Below are 26,817 nucleotides of genomic sequence, written 5' to 3' on the forward strand. Positions count from 1 at the left end.
TTCGTGTGTTCACGTGTCGTTCATGTGTTGACATGTTCATGTGTTCACGTGTCGTTCATGTGTTGACGTGTCGCTCATGTGTTGACGTGTCGTTCATGTGTCAACGTGTCATTCGTGTGTTCACGTGTCGTTCATGTGTTGACATGTTCATGTGTTCACGTGTCGTTCATGTGTTGACGTGTCGCTCATGTGTTCACGTGTTGTTCATGTGTCAACGTGTCATTCGTGTGTTGACGTGTCCTTCGTGTGTTGACGTGTCCTTCGTGTGTTGACGTGTCCTGCGTGTGTCGACGTGTCGTTCGTGTGTTCACGTGTCGTTCATGTGTTCACGTGTCCTTCGTGTGTTCACGTGTCGTTCGTGTGTTCACGTGTCGTTCATGTGTTCACGTGTCCTTCGTGTGTTCACGTGTCGTTCGTGTGTTCACGTGTCGTTCATGTGTTCACGTGTCCTTCGTGTGTTCACGTGTCGTTCGTGTGTTCACGTGTCGTTCATGTGTTCACGTGTCGTTCATGTGTTCACGTGTCCTTCGTGTGTTCACGTGTCGTTCATGTGTTCACGTGTCGTTCGTGTGTTCACGTGTCCTTCGTGTGTTCACGTGTCGTTCGTGTGTTCACGTGTCCTTCGTGTGTTCACGTGTCCTTCGTGTGTTGACGTGTCCTTCGTGTGTTGACGTGTCCTTCGTGTGTTGACGTGTCATTCGTGTGTTCACGTGTCGTCAGCCGTCGTGCGCTTCATCGTGTGTTGCAGCAGCATCATCACCTGATCACTCATGATTCATGTTTCAGTCCTGGAGAGCTGATGTAGCTGTGGAGGGAAATTCACTGTAAAAACCTGTTTGAAGGTGATTATTGGAGAGGTATTGATCAGTGGGGGGGGATAGGGTTGGGGGGTGGGGGGGCTCTCAGGAGCTCTCCAGGATCCTGACGGTCTGTTCTCTCCATCCAGATCCTCCTTCCTCCCTTTCTTCATCTTCCTGTTTCTCTTCATCCTCCATCTGTTCCCTGCTGAACTCTTCTATGTTCTGGATTTTACTCTGATTTGACTCTTTCTGTCTTTAAACTGATGTTTTCATCACTTATTAAAGTTCAGTTAGTTTGTTTACTTATTTATTATATGAATGATTCTGGAGATGATCTTTAATTGACACCAGTTAAGTTTTTGAAAAATGATCATTAAGGTATTTATGGGATGTATCAAAACTGAACAATTTACTTATTTTTAAATTCAAAAGCAACAAAAGCTGCTATTTAGATTATAAGTTTCATTATTAACGACGTCTGAAGCTGTAAGAAGAGAGAATATAGATTTTGTCTATTTAACGTTAAATAAAAACATCCCACTCTGCTCCAGTTTCTCTCTACGAGTCAGAAACCGTCCAGAAAGAAAACTCCTGTTAGAGCTTCTGTTCAGGATCGGCCTCCAAAATGATTCTATTTATTTTAATTTATTATTTTATTATTATTTTATTATTTTACCAGGAAATTTTGTTCTTCTCTGCAGTAACACTTGATTTTACGGGTCCCTTAATTTCATACTTATTTTCTGGAAAGTTTGTGAGTAATTTTACCAACTAAACACTTTTCAAAGTTGTTTCTTATCATTTGTACCATAATTGCACCACCCTGCCTGTAAAATACCCTAAAAATTAACCGTTAAATACCGTTAAAATTACTCCAGGAAATTAGTATAAAATTAAAGAACCTGTAAAATAAAGCGTTACCTTCTCTTCTTCTGTCGTCTTCCTCCTCCTCCTCCTCCTCCTCCTCCTCCTCTCTCTGTCTGACCTCTGTAAGGATTAACTGTCTCTCTCCTGCTTTGCCTTTCCTGTATTTTGACCTCTCCGAGCCTCCGTCTGTCCTCCCCCCTCCTGTATCCTGTAGGTAGCGTCTCTGGAGTGCATCTTTGACGGCTCTTCAGTGTTAGGACAGCATCACCCGGAGCTCCCCTCCCCTACGCCCTCCACCCTCTACCCTCACAGCGACGACAGCCCCCTCCCCTCCTGCTCCTCCAACCCCTACCCCCCGATCCAGGTAAACCCCCCCCACCCCCCCCAACCATCCTGCCACCCATCCATCCCACCCAGTCAGCCTACTGGGCTGTTTGTCAGCACTGCTGGAAAGACAGCAGAACATCTCCATCATCTTTTAATCAGTCACTGAACCTCTTCAAAGGAAATTTTCTTCCATGTCACCCTGAGAACCCCCAAAATAACCTGCAACATGTTCATATTATATTAACTATTGATTGATAGATAGATAGATAGATAGATAGATAGATAGATAGATAGATAGATAGATAGATAGAACTTAATTAACCCCAAAGGGAAATTAAAGTGTTACAGCAGCCAGTTGACATCAGAATATAAAAACAATGAGGGAGGAAAAAGAAACAAATGCAATTAAATGCCAAATAATATACAATAACTAGATAGACTCAAATATAAAAACTAAATAGAATAAATAAAAATAGAATAGACATAAAACCAGAACTATACTATTTACTGATTAAACTCTGTTCAATGAAATGTATTACACTATATTATATCATCCATCCCTCCCTCCCTCTATCCCTCCATCCCTCCATTCATCCCTCCCTCCCTCCATCAATCCATCCATCCATCCATTTATCCCTCCCTCCATCCATCCATCCATTCATCCCTCCCTCCCTTCATCAATCAATCCATCCATCAATCCATTCATCCACCCCTCCATCCATTCCATCATCCCTCCCTCATCCCTCATCCATCCATCCCTCATCCATCCATCCCTCTATCCATTCATCCCTCCACCTAACCCTCCGTCCCTCCATCCACTCTTTCCTCATCCATCCATCCCTCCCTTTATCCATCCATTCATCCATCCATCCATCCATCCCTCCCTCCATCCATCCATCCATCCATCCCTCCCTCCATCCATCCATCCATCTATCCATCCCTCATCCCTCATCCATCCATCCCTCCACCTAACCCTCCGTCCCTCCATCCACTCTTTTCTCATCCATCCCTCCCTCCCTCCCTCCCTCCCTCCATCCATCCATCCCATCCATCCATCCATCCCTCCCTTTATCCCTCATCCATCCATCTATCTATCTCTCCCTCCATCTATCTCTCCCTCCATCCATCCCTCCATCATCCATCCCTCCCTCCATCCCTCCATCCATCCATCCCTCCCTCCCTCCCTCCCTCCATCCATCCCTTCATCTATCCCTCCATCATCCATCCATCCATCCCTCCCTCCCTCCATCCCTCCCTCCATCCATCCATCCCTCCCTCCCTCCATCCATCCCTCCCTCCATCCATCCCTCCCTCCCTCCATCCATCCCTCCCTCCATCCCTCCCTCCATCCATCCCTCCCTCCATCCCTCCCTCCCTCCATCCCTTCCTCCCTCCATCCCTCTCTCCCTCCATCCCTCCCTCCATCTATCTCTCCCTCCCTCCATCTATCCCTCCCTCCATCCCTCCATCCCTCCCTCCATCCCTCCATCCCTGCAGACAGTCTCTGATCCTCTAGAATGGTTAAATTCTGCGACAGTAATCAGCTCTGACAGTTTCAGGTCTTTCTGTTCGTTGTTCCAGGAAGCAGCAGCAGCAGCAGCAGCAACGTATTTTAACTCCGTCCTGATTCTGGAACCAACATCTGTAGAATATCTGATATCACTGAAATACGTGAACATGTTCAATACATTTCTTTCATTTTCTTCAATTAAAATGATGTTTTATTTAAGATGTTAAAGGGAAAAACAAACAAACCAAACCCCCAGAAAAGGCTGCAGGCATTTTAATATGATGTGAGCTGCTGTTGATGTGGAGAGAGAACAACCTGCAGGTCCGACTCCTCTGACAGGACGCCATGAAAGAGCCTCATAACAACATATCTGACTTCAGGAACATGTAACACCATAGTAACGGATATCTGTCTTCCACAAGCAGCTAAAACCTTCCTGTCAGCTGCTGGTTTGTCGGTCGTCTGAGCCGTAAAGCGTGTTGTGTTACTATGACAACTGGCAACAGTGAGTTGTCATGTTAGCTGCACCTTCAAGTTTTTAATATAGTGATTTTGATATTTATAACATATTTATTTTGTTTAAATATGTCCGAAAACATAACATAGAATATAGTTAAAGGTTTAAGGTGGTGAAACGTCAACAATAGATGAGCAGTTATATTAATCTCGCTGCACCCACTGTGGGAACCATAGCACCAGGTTGTTGTTGTTGTTGTTGTTGTTGCTCTGAATCCTTGATAATTCATGTTTTGCTGGCGTTGAAGTTGTGGTTGTTGTGTTGTCATGGGAACAGCAGGCCGGCGAGGCACCGCTGGAGCTCAGTAGACTTTTTAAAGGAGCAGTTTGACATTTTGGGAAATACACTTATTCACTTTCTTGGAGAGTTTTAGGCAAGAAGATTAAAAACAATCTCATGTCTATGTGTTAAATACGGAGCTAGAGTCAGGATATGTTTAGCTTAGCTTAGCATTAGGGCTACAACCAATTTACTATAACTGCTACTAATTGTTTTAATCATCATTTAATCATCACAAACTCCAAAATCCAAAGATTTGACACAGAAAAGCTTCAAATCGTTACATCTGAGAAGCTGCAACCAGCAAATATTTGGTATTAAATGACTATAACAATTATTTGATTTGATGATTTGATTGTCAAAGTAGTGTCCAGTTAATTTTCTGTTGGTTTAGTCAACTGGTTCTGTGTGATTAACATGCTGTATCTAGGCTAGCTGTTTACTTAGCTTCCACTCTTTATGCTAAGCGAAGTTATCAGAATCAGCTACCTACGTTACCTTTGCAAAAATATTTATTTATCTCCGACTCTCTCTGCAGAACAGACAATTCTAGCTCTCTGCATATCCCGATCCGTTCCCACGTCCATATCCTTTTCTTTGTCTTCCATGTTTTCGCTATAAATCAGTGCATTTCTAGCGTGTGTTTTCGTGATCAAACGTAGTTCGGAGACCAGACAGACTCGTCAGGGATTACTCCTGCTGATAGATGTTGCTGATCAGACATGTAGTGTGCAAACAACGCAATTACAAGACAGGAAGTTGTTTAGTGTGTCCGTGGTTCCAGCTCTGTACTTTAAGCACAGCCATGAGATGTGATATTGATCTTCTGATCCAACATTTATCAAGAAAATGAATTAACATATATCCCAATTTTTCTTTAACAGCAACAGTCGATGATCTGACATATTTTATCCGTTTGTTTTCCATCAGTCCATCATTTAAGTCTCTCAAAATGCAAAAGCATGACTGTAATTAGAGCTGCAACTAACCATTGTTTTATTTAATTAACCTACTGATTATTTTCTCAATTGATAAATGTTTCCTTTGGTCTGTAAAACATCAGAAAACGCTGAAAAATGCCTGTGAAAAAAAAATTCCAGAGCAGAAGATGATGTGATTGAATGTCTTGTTTTGTCAGAGCGGCGGTTTTTAAGGTCTAAAACCTTAAATATTTAATTTACTATAATGTAACGACGAGGAAAAGCAGCCAAGTCTCTCATTTGAGAAGTTGGAACCATCAAATCTTTGCTGCTTTAAAAAGGACTTAATCGATTATCAAAGTATTTACTGATTAATCTTCTGTTGATGGACTAATTGATGAATTGTTGCAGCTGTAATTGTAATCACGTCAGTGGAGTTTGTTGATGTGTTGAGTGACTGGTGTTGCTGGAAGTTTAAATACTGAATATATTATGAGACGTTCAGGAAAACGTATTTATTTCCTGTGTCATTGTGTCATGAAACGATAAATAGATCAGATGTGTTAAGAAGCAGCTGATTGAATACTGGCCGCGTTGGGGGGGTTTGTTGTAAAATGACTGTAGTTGTGATGTAAAGTAACTCAGAGATGTTCAGCGATTCGGTCGTACTCGACATCAGACTGAAACACCGAGCCGGTCGACGGTTCAGGCACCGATCAGGACCTCCGCACCTTCACGTCACCGCCAACATCAGCCGCTGGCGGCGGCGGCGGCGCTGAGGTTTCTGCTCACGGTGACAGTCTTTGATGGAGAAATCTCCACATCCTGCTCTTCATTGTTTCCTCCATGTTTGATCTGCGGCAGCCGCCTGTCCGTCCCCCCCGGCCCTGACGTCAGCGGGCAGCTATCTCCCAACACCTCTGCCGCGATAACTCAATGAATGGATCCTCACATCTCACAAAGGCACTGAAGGCTGGGAGGACGTACTGTACACTCCTTTTTTTTTATTATTATTCCTTTCATTTTTTTTTCATCTCTCTCCCCTCCGCCTCTCGCTCGCTCTCCTCAGCAGTGCCATGGCAACACAGGAGATGAATGGCGACAAAGAAAATCCTGACGGCAGGAAAATGGAGGAGGAGGAGGGGGTTGAACCTGCAGAGACGGACAAGGACAGATTTAGTGAGGCTTTCTGTAACAGGATGGGGAGGGGGGGGGGGGGGGGGGGGGGGGGTGATAGTAAAATGCAGAATAGCCGGTCTCCTGTTCCTCCCCAACAAAAAAGATTTACAGCTGCTCTGATGTACATTTACCACCAAGACAAAGGACTCAGAGGCCATGAAATGACTTGTCACTAATGCTTCTTTTTCATCGTCTCATCTCGGCAGCAAAGGATGCTGGGAGGACAGGCTGCCTCTATTTATAGCAAAGGTTCCAGCCGGTCATGAAATTTCAGGGAAGTCATGGAAAGTCATGGGGATGTATTCCAGGCAGGGAAAGTCGAGGAATATCAGGGGAAAGTTATAAAGAATGGACAAGTTTTCTTGTTTTCAGAGCGACTTGTGTACTAAACTGTAACAGCTGTAAGATAGAGATCACTCCACAAGTATCTAGATAATGTCACTTCAAATACAAAATCCTCCACTGGATTGTTTCTCCCCCTTGAACAAAAAGAGAGATTTATGTAGCGTTTTTTGTAAACAAAATGCAGCTCACATGCTTTGCGTGAAGGACGACGACTGAAAAAGAAAAAAAAAAACAGACATTTGAGTAGGCAGCTTCACCGTAAATAATAATTTCTCCTCAAGGTCCACTCAGTGGCTGTTCTGGAGCTTTTTGAAGTATCATTCAGTCTTAAGGTTAAAGATCATTCTTTTCTCCTTGTCCAAGAATTAACTTAAAAGCTTAACTGGTGAGGATGAGGAGTTCTTGATGTGCTCAGAAAAAACTTCCATGACAAACTCCATCTGCAGAGGAAGATCCAAAACAGCGACTGTGTTGACGTTTAATATATATTGTTTTGTCAACTGCGGTTTCAAGGTCAAGAATTAACTGTAAAGCTCATCTTTTGTTTTTGTTGAGGTGAGCAGCAGAGGTGCAGGTACATATCTTTGCATCATAGTCAGGAGTACGTCCACAAACACATTTATATACAAGAATCTTAGAGCTCTTCTCTGTGTTCCAGTTCAAACTCTGGCAGCAGATTTCTGTTAAGTAATGTTAAATTTAATTTATGTAGCCCAATATGACAAATTACAAATTGATCTTAAGGAGCTTTACAATCTACAGCATGTGAAAATACATTAACAGTGGAAAAATGAATGAACTGTAACCGACCAGTAGTCAAACCTACTTGTAATAAAAGCTTCTCTCTGGCTGAAGAGTTAAGTCAGGGTCGATGGTAACATCCACATTTCTATCTGTTGAGGTAGCGTCTTAAACAGTTTGTCTCGGTTTTCTTCTGAACCAATAACCAATAATCTCTGGTTTGTCCATAAATTGATCTCTGATGTAAAGTACCAGGCACATTTCTAACAGGGTATCTGCAGGTCTTAAAGTCTTAAAAAGCTTTGATTTAGTTTTCTCAACAAAAAAAAGTCCTTAGACGGTGTTTAAAAGTCTTAAATTTCATTCACAAAGGTCTTATTTTTTTTCTAGCCTGTCATAGGCAGTAATCTTAGTCATAAAATGTTTTTTTATGTAATTTTAGCAAAACTTGGCTGGAAAATCCCCAATTCTATTGTTCCAGACCTGTGACCTTAAATGAATGAGTTATTTTTTAATTGGTTAATCCATGTCCAGGTCATGATTTATAGGTAATTAGTTATATTATTGGGAATAATTGTTGTATACTGCCAGGAATAACTGACAAAAATGCACATTAACATTCATTTCACATTGTGCTTGGTAAATAATTCCAGCCCTTATCGCCAATGGTTGTTATTGATATCTTTCATACTTTAACCATGAAACAGCTAATAAATTGCATTCTACATGGTATCAAGTGTCTTAAAAAGTCTTAAATTAAACTTTTTTAACTTATTTAAGAGAGTGGGAAGGTCTGTCCAAACCTTTGAGGGGTGCTGTAGGATCAACAGAAATATAGAGTTGGGTGTCGTCTGCGTAGTCTGTATTCTGCTTACGGATTATAGGCTGGAGTGGTGACACATAAAGACTGAAAAGTAGAGGATCCAATCCAGAGCCTTGTGGCACTCCATATTGGATGTTTGAAGGGAAATTTTGTCAAAATTTAAACTTGTCGTTGTTGTTTTTGGAACGAATCACTGCGTTTCACAGACTCCTCACTGAAACACACCGTAGACACAGTCTTGGAACATGCTGCTCTGTTAAAGTACACAAAGTTAAAAACTAGCTACATGATTACAAACAAGACAAATACGTATTGATGATGTAGCCTGATCCTAAACTACATCATAGAATTGATTCATTTGCAGGGTATCAATAGATCAGAGTTAAAGTGTGATTATAAAGGCTTTCAGGTAGTTAAAATTCAAATATTACATTTTTTACATACACTAGAAGGAAAACAGGCTTCAATTCATCCGGCTCCCAAACCTGATAGCACTCAATAAATAAACTCTGTATCAATAAAGTTGTAATGAAAACATTTGATATATATTATATATACATAGTAAAGGGGTCCCAATGGGAACAAATTTCGATTTTTTATTTTACGTTAGTTTTGTTTTTTTAACATAAATATTTTGTTTTTTGTTTTAAATTAATTCAGTTGTTTTTTTCTTTTTTTAATATCTAATTTTCATCTAATTTAGTTTATTGATTTGCTTCATTTTCTCGCTACTTGCAGATTTAATCGATCTTAAACGAACTAGTAACGAGCTAAGCAGCGACCCGTCTAAATGAACTCTGTCTCTAAATTCAGCCGTCGCTCCACACATCACCTCGCCGTCCGTCACAGCGGTGATAACTCAGCGTTTTGTCAGCGTGAGTCTCCCCTGCTGACTCATTTTGGGAAAAGGACTGAAAGACTGAGGACTGAAGTAGGACAGAGGTCAGCTGAACCAAACTCTCTCTGGACTGAGAGGCAGGAGGAGGAGGAAGAGGAGGAGGAGGAGGAGGAGGAGGAGGCTGCGTGAGGTTTCCAGACTGCAGAGAGAAGAGATCAGAGGACTAACTTCCTCCCTGCCTGCGCTCTCTTTAAACACACACACACACACACACACACACTCGTCTCTCCGTCCTCTCGTCAGCCCTGCAGTCTGTTGTTGCTGTCTGCTTCAGACAGACGGAGGCTGCTCTCTCTCCGCCTGCTCAGCGATGCTCTCTCACCCCGGCAGGTTAATCCGCCCCAGGAGGCTCATCTCTCTCTCTTCCCCGTCAAGTCCGGCGTCTGACGGCCGCTGTTCCCCGGCTACCGCCGCCGCCGCCACCACCGCTGCTGCTGCTGCTGCTGCACATAACTGACAGGAGGAGGACGACCTCAGTCTGCTCCTCTCTGCTCCATCGCTCCTCTCCTGGAAGCAGCTACTGGTCACCTCCACCACTACCACCACCACCGCCTCCTCCATCAGCTCCTCTGCAGCCTCTCTGTTTGTGTCTGCAAGGAAGAGGAGGAGGAGGAGGAGGAGGAGGAGGAGGAGAAGGGGGGGGGGACACAAGGTGGAGTGAAGCCCCCCTCCCGTCGTCTGCTCTCCAGCCAGCACCACCTCCGCCACCCCGCAGCCTGCAGCAGGAGCGAGAGGAGGAGGCGCAAAGGAGGCGACACACCACCTCCACCTTCACCACAGCAGCAGCAGCAGCAGCAGCAGCAACAAGCAGCATGCTCAACTCTGTGTGGTATGCCAAAAAGATGGGCCGCCGCATTATGGGGACCCTGAGGAGAACCAAGCGGCTCCACCGGCGCCTACTGGTAGGTCACCCCCTCCTCACCCCCCCCCCCACCCACCCATAAAGAAAAAAAAGATCCTCCTAAAGGTGAGGAGGTAGGGGGAGGTGCTGCACCGCTGCACCGTGACTCATTTTCTGCTACGTGTGTGTGCAGTCGAGCCCCCGTATACATGCGATCACTCTGACTGCTGTGTGTGTTGTTGTAAACGTATTGATCGGTCTGTCTGCTGTGGATGTGACGCTGGATGAGGCAGATGTGGGAAAAGTTGCAACAGGAGAGCTGCTGCTGCTGCCGCCGCCGCCGCCGCCGCTGCTGCTGCTGCTGCTGCTGCTGCGTCATGTGGTGGATCAGGATTCATGCACAAACCTTCACATCTGGTTAAATTCTTAACCGCAGGTCTAGAAACACCCAACATCCCATTTCAGAGCGATTATCATCATCATGAGATAAACGGGTCAAAGATGCACAGCGAGAGCATGAGGACGCTGTGTGTGTGTGTGTGTGTGTGTGTGTGTGTGTGTGTGTGTGTGTGTGTGTGTGTGTGTGTGTGTGTGTGTGTGTGTGTGGCGTAGGAGATCTGAGGGTGATTTGTTGATAAGGCTGCAGCGGCTGTGAGCAGGTTATTACGTCGGATCTAAATGTGTCAGAGCTCGCCGTCTCAACGTGAGGCACGACCACTTTTTTTTTTGCGCGTCGTTAAGTGTTGAGGAATCGAGGACGTGTACACACACACACACTTTACACACACTTTACACACACAGTGACACACTGGCTGCTGCTCGGTGAATGTTCCAGAGCCTTCAGCAGCTGTGAGTCTCATCACACGATAAGAAGAAGGATGAGCCGGAATCTCCCTCCTCTCAAGACGGTTTCTGTTGATGTCGGGTTCGCCGTGGTTGCCGTGGTCACACCTGTGCAGGTTTTTTTTAAGTCTGCGTGTGCGAGCGAGGCAGCGTGTCGATGTGAAGATTTTTACCTGCATAACAGAACAGAACAGCAGCATCATGTTCTGGGCAGATGTGAGGAACCCCTGCAGTAGCACATGCCTTTCCCAGCGTTGCCTAGCAACCTCCGGGCTCCTGACACGTAGTGCTACCACCACCGCCTCCCTGTTTACTGCCTCAAACACACACACACACACACACAGGCAGAGGCAGCACGTTAATATACATGCACACACACACACACACATATCAGAACGTGTGTGTAGACGGAGCATAAAGTATAAATGGTTTCATCACAGCCTCTTAGTTGTGAATCGTAAGCAACTCAAGTATTTCTCTGTGATGTAAAATCTCATCTCCAAGTTTTGTTTTTACTGAGACTCTCTATGTTCCTCAACAGAGAAACTCAGGAGTCTCCTGCATCATTTAACAACACTTAAAGGTTTATGTTTAATTTTTTAGACTTTGTTTCTACAAGTTTAGTCTGATAGACTCTAAATACTACAATCTGCCTCCTGTCTGTTAACTTCTCCCTTTAAGTTTTATTCTGTGTATCATCAGGAACAGTAAAGTGTTCGGAGCTTCATCAGCTGCAGAGTCAAACTGACTCAAGTGTGTTTATGTAGAAAAAGTCTTACAGCTCCCCTTCATTACTGTCTGAATGTTATTTAGTACTTTACAAACCAACATTGTTCTCATTGGGAATTATAAAAAAAACATTTCAAAAGCAAAAAAATATAGAAACTATATGAAGGAATAGAGTCAAACATGTCATGCTGGCAGCTCTGAAGCTGTATAACACCAGCTCACTATGACAATGCTAGTATGTTAATGTTTAGCAGGTATAATATTAACCATGTTAGCATGTAGGTTTGGTGTGTTAGCATAGCTGGAATACATCCTCTAGAGCTGCGGTTCCCAACTATCATCATCCTCAGTGAGTCGCGAGCATTTGGGTCAACATTGTCTAAGAAATAAAATCACTAGTTTCCGGAGCAACAGTTTTATTTTGAAGTACCATTTCCTGCTTCCTGGTTAGTAGCAGTGCTTTCACATGAAACTTTACAGTACCAGTAACCCGTCCGCCTGTCGACCATCATCACCCTGCACGTCCGTTTACTGTTGTGGTTTTCCCAGAGATGGAGAAGTTTGACAGAATCTGTTCAGTTTTACTGACACTGAACACTAGAAAGTGAAGTCCTGGTCTGAAACTAACTTCTCTTTGTCATTTTCCACACGGCGCTTTACATGCTTTGCTGTAAAACCAGTTTTAGTTGTAAATAGTTTTGGTTTAAGGTGTTTTCCAACCTGTAGCTGGTTTGTTCTGGTCTGTATCAGTGAATAAGCAGCTAAACTTGGTTTGATTTCTTTTCACGCTAAAAAAAAATCCAAGCGAACCAAAATGCATCACTAAAAGCCAGGCGAGAACGCGCTCTCCTCTCATTGGTCAGATGTGTCTGGGGCGGCACCATAAACACAGGAAGAAGGTCCTGAAAGAAGCTGCACTGGTCAAATACAACGTCTGACCTCTCCGGCTGGCTGCGAGCAACTGTTAAATTCACACATTCGCATCCCAGCATGCAAAGCACACCTGGCTACAGCAGCCAGTACGCCGGTCGGATCACTTTCCCACCAAACTAACCGCCTCCTCTAAAGGGTCTCTGATTGGTTGCTTTGGTCCGACTGCCGTGTTCAGATCTGCCAACATGAATGGTACCGAGGGTTGATGCCTGTTCTGATTGGTTCAGAGGTTTGACGGCTAAATTTAGGAACAAACTGCAAAATAACATTCAGTATTCATTAAATGCATCCTGTTGACGTGTGACGGTGATGAATTCAGAAGTGTTGAACAGCTGCATCATATGTACAATATTATCAATACGTGTGTAATTTAGATAACAGTGATCCATGCTGTAACTATAATACCAGGAGCAGTTTTTAAATATGAGAGCAGCTGATAGAAGTCAGGTTGGGATTATTGATGGAAACAGACAAACAGATTTATAATGAAATCTGCAGTGACATTGTTTCAGTAGACATCAGGTTGTCATCGTATTTTATGTTGTGTCTTGTGTTTCTTTATGTTTCTTTGTCTTTTAACATCTTGGGACCATGTTGGAAATAAGTGTTTTCACTTTAACATAATATAACTTTATTTATTTATTGATGTGTTTCTGTTTTTGTGTCTGTAATCCATAAATATATCAACCAGAGTCAGATTCAACCGGATTACAAAGGTGTGAAAACACCAACTGTTGTTGCTTCTAATATTTTACCCTAAAGTCTCTTGTTGCTTCTTATTTTATTGAGCTTTAAGCCTCAGCTGTAATTGAGTTGTTTTAGTTTTCCTGTTGTGAAGAGGCAGTAGTGCTCAGCTCTGTCTCCTCACAACAAGAAGGTTGTGAGTTTAAATGATAAATTTCATGGCGACCCGTCTAATAGTTGTTGAGATATTTCAGTCTGGAGTAAAGTGGAAGACCAACATCAGCACCAGTAGAGCTACGCTGCTAGCATGGCTAAAAAATACAGACATATCACTAAGAAGACAATCGACAAAGAAAAGGAACCAAATCTGAAAACAAGATAAAAGTGAATGTTCGACGGTTCAGAGCAGGATACCTTCTGAAAAGTGATGCTGTTTGATCTCGTTCACAAAAGGAGGCTTGAATGAGAAGTCTGCATCAGTCAGTGTGGCTTTAGTCGACATCCGCTGGAAATCATCAAAGATATTTATGAAGGTAACAAATAAAAACACACACAGCAGCTAAATTCATCCCAAACTGACCCAGAATCAGAAACAGAGCTGCTTTAAGCTGCTGAACCTTTTATTAAAGTCTCACCTTTTAGCTTTAGCTCGCTGTTAGCGGCGCACATAACAGAACCTGAAGTGATTGGATGAATTGCACCCTGGGAGTTGTAGTTGACTTCTTGCCCTCAGGCTGTTTTTCATCAAGAAGCAGATATTCTCTAACAGTTGTTCATGTTTCGTACTGATGGTTCAACCAGGAGAGTTTCTGTCACCTCATGCCGTCTACGAGAACATGAACTTTTTAATTTAATACTTTAATAATTGTAAACTTGTTTGGTCTTCGTCCTGTTGTTGGATCGTGGCAGTAACACTGGCGGGGTTTTGCGGTTCTTTCCCTCCTTCCTGCAGCTGTTGGTTCGGACGTGATCAGAGACGTTTCAGCCCAGCGGAGAAGCTGCAGGGCTGAAACGTCTCTGAGCTCAGATTCATGACTGTAATCTGTTTGGTGTCCCGTCAGTCAGGCGTGTCGACAGCGCCACTCCTCCACCTGCAGCCCGACCACCGCAGGTTAACCATCCGCACAACAAGCTTAAAGATCTACACGGACAGAAAACATCAACACGGCTGTTTTATTTATCTGTTATAGGATTTAAAACAGCAGAAATCTGATGGGTTAACCTCAGTAAAGCTAAATGATGCTTAAACTGCAAATATCAAAAGAACAAACTATTTAAAAGATGTCCTGACGTAGAGACTCCCCCCCCAACATTCCCACATGTACAACTTTGATATCTGGAGATGAATGGATGGGGGAGACTGTCGCTGCTTCAGGAGTTCCTATAATATGTAACCAGGATGTATGAGGTTGCCATGGATTCGGTAACTGAGCTACAGCTTGAGCCTGTTTTTTTTTAAGTGTATATGTGTTTGCATTTAGTCTGTTTAAAGTATGTTGAATCAGCTATTAGCAGCTCCAGTTTGTAGTGCAGCTGCTGGATTTTATGGGGAATTGATGAGTTGTTCCGCTCAGATGAATATCCTCACTTATATTGATAGATATGTGACAACGCCAGCGTTAATCTATATCTCTCTAGAACAACTGTTCTGTGATGATTCATCTAACGAGTCCAGGAAGGCAGCGAGTCTCTCCGTCTCTCTGAGAGATGATCAGTATTTCCCCGTTATTCCAATGTTTAGCCGGTTTTGTCATTTCAAATGATGTTTCGCACAATTCTACATTTATCTTCAATGATGAAAGTGAATCTCGCAGCTGTGTGTGTGTGTGTGTGTGTGTGTGTGTGTGTGTCTGTGTGTGTGTGTGTGTGTGTGTGTGTGTGTGTGTGTGTGTGTGTGTGTGTGTTGAGCTGTGCGGCCTGTAGGTGGAGCTGTAGACGTACAGCAGCAGAGCCGAGGCACTAATCCTGTTCAGTGCTGTACCTCTATATGTGTGTGCGTGTGTGTGTGTGTGTGTGTGCGTGTGTGTGTGTGCGTGTGTGTGTGTGTGTGTGTGCAGGCTCTGACATGCACTCAGTCAACCTCTTTACATCCTGCTTGTGACCACATGTTCACAGTTTGTCGTATTGATCTGCTCTCTAAATGCTGCGTTTGTGCTCCTGTTGTTATGAATCGTGTGCATCAGGATCCAGATTCCTGCACGTTTAACGCTGCGGGTCGATGCTGATGGAGCCTCGGGGGGGGGGGGGGGGCGAACGCAGCGACAATAACACCGCTTCATTGTTCACATGACAGTCAAATGCATCAAAAACAATGCAGACGTATAGATATTTCCACGGCTGCGTATGGATTTGTTTTGAAATCGTCGCCTCTTCATCATGAATACGGACGGAGATGAGGCGTTCAGGGACTGTAGATATTGTTCGGTGAATAAAGACGATGGAGGCTGGTTTATCGATCGTGTAGAAGTGAAGCGGTGATGTTTCAGCTCGATGGGTCAGTGTGGTTCAGCTGGATGCTGGAGAGGAAACGCTCCTCCCACCAAAACCCTCCTCCTGGATTTTTAAATCCACTTATGACATCAGATCGCTGTCCCGCACAGCGACCGTTGTCATGTCAACGCTCATATGTGGGTTATTCTGGAGCGTATTTTATGTTGTAAAGAATGATTTGTCCATTCATAGTTTACCCAACATGAAGGCTGGATACTAAACAGTCCAGAGTGCAAAGCCAGTCAGTAGACTGGTAGTCTACTCAGTAGAGCTGAGTGTCAGTTCTTATACTGATAATATCATTATACTATATTTAATGTAGTCCAACCAGTACTGGGGTTCAGAAGCAGATATTTATTGATATTTTAGAGTAAAAACCTGAGGAGATATAAACATTGTTGATAAGTTTGTTTTTAAAGAGTTGTGAGCAACATATATACATTAAAAATAAACTTCAGACTTGTGCAAAAACTTCAGATAAAAAGTGTTTATTAATCTTTATCACTTGTTTTTATTCATGACAATTAAAACATGAACAGTTTCAACCTCAGCAGGTCTTTATTAGAGACGATGCAACCAGCAGATGTTTGGAAATTTGACTTAAAAAAAAATCACTACAAAGATTATTTGATTGTCAAAATAGATGATATGATTCCTTCTAGAGGTGCTTCAGACTGTGTCAACCAAGTCAAATTAAGAGCTTCAAACAAATCTGGACGCTGTCATCAGTAACCTGGATGTGACAGTTATTATACAGAGCAGTCACATGTCTGACTGTATGTTAACGTTACAGTCAAAGGCTGCAGCTGCAGTGTCAAATAATAAAACCTAAAAAACGAAGAGAAGCATCATCATCATCAGCATCATCAGCAGCAGCAGCTCGTGGTTCAGCTCTGAACATCCTGCGAGAGTCGACTGTCAGGTTTTTTATCTTCAGCAGAGGCTTAAAGCTGCTGCAGAGAATATCCACATGAAAAGCTGCAGCTTCCTGCCAGCACGCTGCTAACCAGGAGTCCTCGTCGCACCCCCCCCCCCGCCCCCCCCCCCTCGCTGCTGACGCTGACATGCACGTCGCTGTGTCTGAATCCGGGGGCGTTATCGATTATTCATGCAGCGAGTGGAGCACCCCCCCCGTCCCTCCCTCCCTCCCCATCGTGCTGACATGTGCCTCGCTCACTGAAGCCGATTAATTGGCAGGAGAATGAGAGAAGACGAGAGGGAGGGCGTCACAGAGGAAGAGCAGCTGAAGAGGGAGTGTTATTGTGCTTCTGTGGTGGAGCCTGAATTAACAGGATTGAGTTTGGATCTGTTGCCGCCGTCGCACCGCAGACACCGAACAAGCCTGAAGGAAACCCTCCATCATTTATTATTTAACCACATCATCCTCCTCCTCCTCCTCCTCCTCCTCCTCCAATCGGGAATCTCCTCCAGGAAGATGACCACACATTACCCCCGGCAGGAGTTCACCTCCAAGGCCATGAACGGCGGCGAGAAGAAGCTGCCGCGGGTCAACATCAACCTGCAGGAGTCCATCGCCCACCTGCACCCGCTGCAGAGGCAGCACGCCATCGAGCTTCACCGCCAGCAGCAGCAGCAGCAGCAGCAGCCGCCACCGGGTCGTTCTCAGGTCCAGGCGGCGTCTCTGTCGACATTTACCGCCTGCACGGTGCCGGCGTCCTGCCGAGCTCGCAGCCGATTCCTCAACCTGCGGGACAGCGTGAAGAAAAGTCCCACCAAGAGCACGGCCAAAGTGGTCAGCAGCAGCAGCAGCAGCCACGCAGCCAGCAGGCCGGAGATCCCCTGGGTCCCCTTCGTCTTCAGTAAGGTAGTTAAAACATCAGACACATGTGACGTGGTTCAGTCTGAAGCTGGGAGATGAGGACTGGTTTTACTGGAAGCTGTTTCCTTCCTGGTCACGTTAGTCTCACAGGTCTCAGGTTAATACTTTGTGGTTTAATCAGTTAAATCGGTTGTCATTGATGGCTGATTCATAATCTGATGTTCTTATCTTCAATCTAATGCTGCTGATTGTTTCTGCTGACTGAAAAAGTTCTTGTCCGACTGCTCAACAAGTTTGCTTTTTGTTTGAGGTCAGTTTGACTCTTTATCATCAGTTGTTGCCTTTTTGTTGTGACGTTTGACCCTTGAACTCATCATGAGGAACTAAAGGTTTATTACTGAGGACAAATAACGATGTTGAGTTGAAGTGCCGTCGTCAGAGCTGCACATGTTCTGATCTGTGAGTTACTACAGTCGGTCACTTCACGGAGAATCAACATGTGTCCATGTTTGATCCGTATCCGTTCAACATGTCATTTAAACCATCAGTCTCTGGTTTTAAAATGTTCTTATCGTCAATGAGTTCATCTATCAATACTCTCTGACTCTCTGATTCCTACTGAAAACTTTACAAACAGTTTCATGTTTAAAGGATCAATAACAGCTGCTCACTGTAGGTTTAACAAACAAACAGGAGGAAACAGTGCATTTGTTGGGGACTATTTTCAGTGGCGGATGAATCTACGTTTGGTGCTGTAGTGAGTGTTTCTGGCAGCAGGACGGTGTGTGTGTGTGTGTGTGTGTGTGTGTGTGTGTGTGTGTGTGTGTGTGTGTGTGTGTGTGTGTGTGTGTGTGTGTGTGATGAAGGAACATGTCAGTGCAGCTGAGTAGCTCACTGATGTGTTTCTAACAGTGTTTGGCTCTCTACACCATAAAGGATTAATATAGATCACATTACTTGTTGAATATTAGCAGACTTATTATCTGATTGATTCATTTAAGGGCTGCAGATCAATGATTCATCTGTTAGACTATAACCTGTCAGATTATAGTGAAACAGCCCTTAAAATGTACTAAAGCACAAAGTGACGTCATATAAAATGTTGTTTTTTCTGACAAACAGATGACATGAAGGAGAGAAAAGCAGCGAATCGTCACAGTGAAGACAAACAGAACGTTTCACATGATAAATAACTTAATTGATGAATCAGGTGTTGATTCATCAGCTGATGTTTAAGCACTAGACTGAATGTTGTCTTTTGGATCAGATCAGGCTCTCTAGTCCTGGTTCATCATCATCATCATCATCTCAGCTCTGAACGGGGGAGTGCTCACTCCCAGCCGTCACTGTTAAATTAAAACATAAACTCTTCTCTCTCTCTCTCTCTCTTCTCTGTGTCTGGTGTTGCTGCGTTTGTCAGACCGGTTTGTATTCTCTGGGAGCAATTAAGCCTCATTGTCAGCAGGCTTTCAGAGCGGCGCTCCAGAAGTAGGGCTCGGCGGATCAATGCGGTCGATGCGCGGGGGGCTAATTTTAGCGGCTGTTGGTTTTCCATGGGGCTGCGGGTTCTGCTGCTGCAGCACAACAATTAAGCCCTCTACCGAAAACACAGAGAGCGGCAACTTCCTGCCAGCTAGCTTCATGAGGTCCCTTCTCTTGCATAATAGAGGTCACAGTGTTTGAAGGGCCGCCTCACACTCACGCTCACTACTCTTCATCCTGTTTTTATGTGGGGAGAGAGATCGCTGTCTCACATATGAAGAGTTATGAAATTATATTAGAGCTGCAATGAGTAGTTGATTCAGTAATCATAATAATAATAATAAACATGCTGGTTGCAGCTTCGAACAGGAATCTTTCACTATTTTCTGACATTTTATAGACAAAACGATTAATTGAGAAAATCACCAGCAGATTAATCGATAATTAAAATAACATATGATCTGATTTATTTATGGAGGACAGAGACAAAATAAAATAATCAACATGATCTCAAGATGTTAAAAGACAAAGAAACATAAAGAAGCTCAAAATATAAAACTAAAATAACACCTACGTCAAAAACACTTGATTACATCAAAGACAGTTTGATATTAAAATACAAACTGAAGATTTCATTATTAATCTGTGAGTATTGAACACATGATGCAGCTTCTGTTAACATGATAACATGTAGAAAAAGCAGCAGCTGCTCCAGTAAAATGACCTGAAGTATTTCACAGAGTTCACTGCATGTTAACAGTTTAACAAACTATCCAGTGTTTCACTAGAAGAAAGATCAGATAACAGTAAATGAATGTATGTAGCAGAGACAGATATATTTCTGATCTGATCTTATGATACGAAGCGTCCCAGACCTCTCTGGTGGTCTGGGACGGATCTACTTCCTGTCCTCAGAGTCTCAACTCTCACTACTGATGAATCACATCAAGACTTTTCTGTTTTCATTCTCCTGTTTCATTTTCCATTTATCATTTAGTTTTTATTTTAATTATCCACTTTATTCCTGAACCTGATGATCATGAGGTTGGGAATAATGTGGATGTGTATATGTGTGTGTTCTTATATCATTCTGTTATGTAAAACATACGTTGATGTCTTGTTGTTTTAAAGGCGCTGCAGTAATAAAATAAACTTGACCTTTGACCCTCGGTGCCGTCAGGGTTAATACTCTCTGCTCCACCAGATTGAAATATCTGCTCTTTTCCAATAATCAGAAAAAAGAACATCAACCCCCCTGCTGAGACCGACACACACACACACACACACACACACACACACACACACACACTCTGCAGCTTTAATCATCTCAGAGCAGCAGATGGGTGATGAGTTTGCCACATCAGGATCGTCTGAAAAAAGCACAAGTGTCAGGTAATCTGTCAATCACAGAGCGTCTTCCTGTGATTGGCCGACCTCTCTGACACTCTGCGGTCCTTCCCCCCCCCCCCTCTGTGTGTCTTAACTCCACCCGGCTGGCACCTGAGCATAATAAAACCAAACAGACAGACAGACAGCAGGTACAGCTGATCACAACAGCTGTCAGTCAACAGGGACATGCATACATCCTCCTCCTCCTCCTCCTCCTCCTCCTCCTCATCTCTTCATCTGTGCTGCACTGTGTTTGTCTAACCTTAGACCCCTCACCATGCTATTGTTCAGCAGGCCGAGGCCACCCCGCCCTCCTCTCCCATAATCCCTGTGATCCCAATCTCGCCAATCCCAGCCGAGACCACCATCATCCCTCCGACGTCACAGGTTTTTTTTTTTGTTGTTGTTGTTATTGTTGTTGTTGTTTTATTTTCCTTCCTGCTTCATCTATAGATGTATTATTTGTCTTCTGGTTTATGTGGCTGCTCATGTGTTTGTTTGTTTGGCTGCTGTCATATAGAGTTTAGCTCCATGTCTGCTGTCCAGCTGTGTTGCTCTGATGAAGTGAGCAGATTAGAGATAGAAAACAGTGGGAGAAATGCCACACACTCCCCCCCCCACCCCCCCACCCCGCCCCCCCCATTTGACTTTTTTTTAAAGAGCCCATCTGGCTCCTCGCGGGGCAGAAACTGAGCAAGCGAGCGAGTTAGAATTTAAAAACTAGAAGAAGAAGAAGAAGTGTTGAGGAGCAGAGTCGCCGTCCTGCAGGACTTGAGCTTGACTGATTTATTTATTTATTTATTTATTTTTTAAGCCTTCATGCTTCAACATTGCATCTTCTTCTGCAGTGTGAAATGCCGTCATGTACGTACGGCTCTGCCCTCACTAATCTCTGCTCAAATCCACACGCTGCCTCTTTTTATCCTCAGTTGGTCTGTAAGCATCATGAGGAGAGTAAGTCTTTCATGTCAGCGCTGCCTTTTTTGTGTTTTTTTTTGCTGCACGGCGGACGGCTTCGGTTCAGCGTGTGTGTGTGTGTGTGTGTGTGTGTGTGTGTGTGTGTGTGTGTGTGTGTGTGTGTGTGTGTGTGCGTGTGCAGGGGTGGAGCTCTGTGGGAGGTTGCTCGGGGGGTTTGTAGTTGGATGCTGATCTAAATGGGGTTGTTTTTGTTTTTTGTTTTTTTTTCCTGAGCTGAGATGTTTCCTCTGACGCTGTGATGTGTCTTCTTCTTCTCTCTCTCTTTTTTAGGCAAACCCTCCTCCTGTGGTGGTCAACACAGACAGCCTGGACACGCCTCCATATGTGAGTCTCCTGCTCTACACACACACACACACACACACACACACACACACACAACACGTCTGTCGTCATCCCGGCGCAGCAGGGATCCGCGTCTCCGTTACTTGTCTTTAACTGATGATGCGCTCGTCTTCAGTTGAAAGCAGCGGACTTTTATACATCACGGCTGTGATTAGCGGTCAAAGTCGCGGCTGTAAAACGGTGGTTAAACACATTTCATTTCCTGTTAGTTCTTCACAATACAAACCGTCCTGTTAGCTTGTCAGTGGAAAAGCTTTTGATATGAAGCAGCAGCAGGAAATGTTTTCATCTGCAGTAACTTAAAGCAGCTCCGACACGGCTGAAAGTAAAATAAAGCAGATATGTGGAAGAACAAACAGGGACGCAGGAGAGAAACTCAACTTCAAACCACAGAGATTCAGTTTAGAAGCTACAGAAGTAGAGAGAGTCGTTCAGCTTGTTTAAACAGGAAGAAGCAGAGAGAAGGCGGGTCGACGTGGGTCTGCTGTGGTCAGCGAGACGTCACTATAACCTGCATGGAGGCCTCAGAGATGGTCCATCTCAGGTTCGACTCGGTACAACTTGACACGTTTAAACTGGTAACAGAGATGCAAATTAAAGTGGCATAATTTGACTCAACATGGCCAAAGGTGTCCTATGACATCATTAGTCTCCAGTTTGACACTGGACATCATGCAAGAAGCACTTTGTACAAACAGGACAAGTTCACAGTTTATTCTAGTCTGTCTTAAACCAACAGTCAGGAGTCCAGATGAACATTAAACCTGTTTTTCTTGCTGTAATCATTCCTCCTGTTCATACTGACCATTAGAAGATCCCTTCATAATGACCTTACAATGGAAGTGATGGAGGACAAAATCCACAGTCCAAAAGTTTATCTGAAGCTAATATGAAGCTTCAGCGTCCAAATGAGTCAAATCAAGTAGATATCTTTCAACGTTACAGTCTTTTTAGTGCCAAAGTTCCTCTTTTTGTTACTATACTTCCACCTGCAGCTCAACAGGGAAACACAAAGACTGTAAATGTGTCAGATATCCACTTGATATGACTAACTCAGACTGATGAAGCTGAATAGAAGCTTCACACAGACTTTTAAATGACTGTGTGGACACACTGTGGATTTTATCCTCCATCACTTCCATTGAAAGCACATTTAAAGGATCTTTTAATATCCAGTATGAACAGGAGGAATGATTACAGCGAAGAAAACATATCTCACTGTTACTATGGACACCTGACTGCTGGTTTCCTGATGTGCTGATGTGTTTATGTCAGTAAACAGCTGCAGCATCATGTTGTGTTGACAGTGTAACATCACCTACTGTTGGCTGTAATATTCTCTCCTCTAGTATCTCTGTGATAAGTAAGTAGTCATAAGAACTTAAAGACTTTTTATGATCAGCGGTCCAGGACTGGAACACGGTGCAGTGTGACATCACACCGTACACGTGTCTCTGTTGGCTGCGTTCAGACTGATGAAGGTTCTGGTAGTGGTTTGTTTCCTGTCTGTCTGTCCCCGACTGAACCGCTGCTGGAGTCACACCAGTCTACATTAAATCGGACTAAACAGCCTCCCGGCCTCTGATTGGCTCCGTGACGGTCGGGATGTTGGCCGCTGTCAGCGAGACGCCTCATCGTCTCTGCCGGATTAATTTACACAAGACTGAGATGTTAAGAAAATAAGAAAAGGAGGTTTAAAAAAGCTGCTTATCCAACAACAACTCCAACTTTATTCTGCTTCTTAAACCCTTTAATTTAAAATCATCATATAAATGATCTCTTAAAGCATTTGTTTGTCTGTTTTGTCTTCAGTTTTGTTTTGCTTTTGCTTGTTTATGAGTAATAAATCAACAACAGACAAGACAAGACGACTGAATAAATACGACCTGCAGGTTATAAACATAGAGGTGATGAATCCTCATGAGTAATAAATGTTGTGTGTGTGCAGGTGAACGGGACGGAGGCTGATTATGAGTACGAGGAGATCACGCTGGAGAGGGTAAGACCACGAGCACCACGTCCTGTTCTTTATGTTATTAGGCTGAACGGCAGCCATGTTGTTAACTCTCACTCACCTTTTTAACGAGCCACGTTAACGAGGAGCCGCAGCTCGTTAACTCACAGCGAGCGGATCCTGGCTGCAGATACTGTTCGTTGCTGCTTTTATGTACTTTTAAAACTCCCAACTGGTGTCTTTACAAACCAACAAGGCTTTATTTTAAACTCTTCATCCAGATGTTTCATAAGTTTCCAAAGATGTCGGGTTGAATTTTTTGGGTAAACGTGATGAATCAACTCTGCTTGACTCTGTAGAAACATTATTTGTGATCTTTTCTTTTTTAATGCAGCTGTGTTTTAATCCCTGACTCTGCCTGTGGTGAAATCTTTATTATCTTCTCTTCCTAATTCAGCTGTGTGCTTCCTCAAGTGCGATAATGATAATCAGAGCAGCGTAAATAAAAAACCATCTCTGCCAGCTGAGTCCCACAGGAACCACAGACTGTCTGTCGTTCTGTCTGTAAGGCTCAACAGGCCTCAGGCTTCAATCCTCCTCATGTTATTAAACGTAGTTTGGAGGAGAAATTACATCACTGAGAGTTACAGAAATGATGTTTTTCATTTCATGTCGACTGGAGAATAGTGGTAGGAACCAATGAGAGCCACAGACGGACTAGAGAAGGGGGGCGGGGGGGGCGGTATTGAGAGACGGACCGACACGTTGTTGGTTTCTTAATGACGTTCTTTGTCGATTGTCGTCGGTATCCAGGGAAACTCGGGGCTGGGCTTCAGCATCGCGGGCGGCACAGACAACCCCCACATCGGTGAAGACCCCAGCATCTTCATCACCAAAGTCATACCTGGAGGAGCCGCCGCCCAGGACGGACGGCTCAGGTGAGGAACACACCTTTCATCAGATAATCAACTCAAAGTTCATGTGATTCAAAGCCGACAGTAACAACAATCAGAGAATAATGCACATGAGTAATAATAATAAATCATTAAATCATTTCAGTTTAAAAAAACAGATAAAAAACAATTTATTGTAAAAACAAAACAAGATAAACGTAAAAGAAATAAAAACAAAGAAAAGACAGTTTAAAAACCAGAGAAACGCTTTCTGATAAAAGTGTTTTAAGAAGAGACTGAAAATTTTATACAATCAATTTACACCTTTTGTACAATTTTATACAATCAATTTATATGTTTTATACAATCAATTAAATAGATTAAAAAATAAATAGACTACCAGATAAAATAGATTTTGAAAACATTGACAAATAAAATTGATTAGGGGGAAACATGTTCTAAAACATGAATGCAATAAAATAAGAGATGAATGAATGAATAATGTCCATGAAAAGCAAACGATGGTTTTAATTTTAACATATAAACACTTGCAGCTGCTCTCAGATGGTCAGACAGACGGTTGCAGAGCTTCACTAGAACTTCTTGTCCTGCACTTTAAAACATCTAAAGGACTCTGAGAGCAGATAAGAGCTGAATTTATGTCCCATCGTTCCAACACAAGTGTTTAGTTTGATACGTCCGCAGTAAGAGCCGGTGTCCGTTACCCAGAAACCCCCACGGCGCCCCGCTGCCTTTCACCGCTTCATTCATAATGCAGCAGCCACAGTCTGACTCACCTGATCCAGGTGACGACGACGAAGATGATGATGATGATGGGCAGCTTCGCTCTCAGGTTGCCTCCAACATGAACCCTGCTTGTTGTTCCGTCAGTCGTCAGTGAGGCTCATGTGTCTGACTGAGAGCTCGGGTACTCAACTGTCAGGAAACTGTCTTTTCCTCCAGAGAAACAAATCAAACTGATCAGGTGGACGTTCGCTGTTCCTCAGAGCGTTCTGATCTAAAACACAGTTTACAGACAACAGATATATCAGAGTATCATATGTCGGATCAGAACATGTTAGGAACAAAAATGTTAAATGTGTTTGATGTCATAGTTTGTTCATATATATATATATATATTTCTACGTTGTTGTTTTAGTCGGTCTGTCAAAAGATGTTTGCAAATTTTCATAAATAAAAGAAATAATACATTAATTAAATAAATTCAGTAAATAAAACGAGTTATTAATGACACATTTTTTTAAAACCTGTCCTTACATCAGTTAGTTATTGGTGTAAAAAGTGTTGTGATGTTTGAAAGTCACAGAAATGTAAATTACTTTGACTTTCTACTTATCAAACAGTCCCGAGGTAAAATATAATAAGTAATAAGAGTCAAATAAACCCTTTTTAATTGTGTGGATGTCCTTCATGGGCCTCCGTGGTCAGATCACGTCTGTATACACAACTCATATGTTAAATTTAATAGAAAAATTGTTTAAAAGGTCATTTTTTGAAGAGATTTCTTCTTCTCCAGGACCTGCATGGCTGTGGAATGACTTGTTTAATGCATTTAGAAAAAGTCTAACACCTCCAACATAAACTTAACATCAGTACTTCTTTAGAACAGATAAAAAGCAGCAGCCTTTGTTCAAGCTCGGCCACAGTCGGCAACTTTCATCAACCAGCTGTTGTTTGTTGGTGTGAGAGTTAGTAACGCTCCTTAAACCCACGTTAGACCAAAGGAAGAAGCTACTGCAGTTATTTAACCAGCTCCTGAGTGTTTATTTAAACTCTAAACTCACAGTGCAACATCACCTGAGGGGTCTGCACAGGAAGAACAACAGACATTAAGTATATTTACCCTGCGCATGCATAAACACACACACACACACACACACACACACACACACACACACACACACAGGCTGAAGCACAGTCAAAAAATATGTGTGTGTTTCAGGGTCAACGATGTCATCCTGCGGGTCAATGAGGTGGATGTTCGGGATGTGACTCACAGCAGAGCGGTGGAGGCGCTGAAAGAGGCGGGGTCTCTGGTTCGACTCTACGTCCGCAGGAGGAAACCCGTCTCTGAGAAAGTGATGGAGATCAAACTGGTGAAGGGACCCAAAGGTAACAAACAACAGGTTACATCATGTGGTTAAATCTAAATAATATATAATAATATCTGTCGGCAGGAAGAGAAACTAAAGGTGAACTTCTCCTGTAGCTGCTGATGGAAACAGTGCAGATGGTGTGGATGTGTTGGTGGA

At 43.3% G+C, this 26,817-nt stretch overlaps 1 protein-coding gene across 11 annotated transcripts in view; it reads left to right on the forward strand.

Moving 5' to 3' along the window:
• Positions 1-26,817, forward strand: part of LOC122993957 (disks large homolog 1-like) — a 132,316-nt gene that overhangs the window by 76,084 nt on the left and 29,415 nt on the right. For 4 of the 11 annotated variants that reach the window (XM_044368445.1, XM_044368446.1, XM_044368447.1 and 1 more), the window contains exons 5-8: positions 21,626-21,679; positions 23,646-23,696; positions 24,465-24,589; positions 26,508-26,677. In XM_044368445.1, the coding sequence (XP_044224380.1) occupies positions 21,626-21,679; positions 23,646-23,696; positions 24,465-24,589; positions 26,508-26,677 (400 nt within the window). Of the gene's footprint in view, positions 1-1,881; positions 2,032-20,644; positions 20,765-21,625; positions 21,680-23,645; positions 23,697-24,464; positions 24,590-26,507; positions 26,678-26,817 lie in introns of all 11 variants that reach the window. The other 7 variants (XM_044368438.1, XM_044368439.1, XM_044368442.1 and 4 more) reach the window with 3 other exon arrangements.

Source organism: Thunnus albacares, chromosome 12 (assembly GCF_914725855.1).
Source record: "Thunnus albacares chromosome 12, fThuAlb1.1, whole genome shotgun sequence".
NCBI classification, from domain to species: domain Eukaryota; kingdom Metazoa; phylum Chordata; class Actinopteri; order Scombriformes; family Scombridae; genus Thunnus; species Thunnus albacares.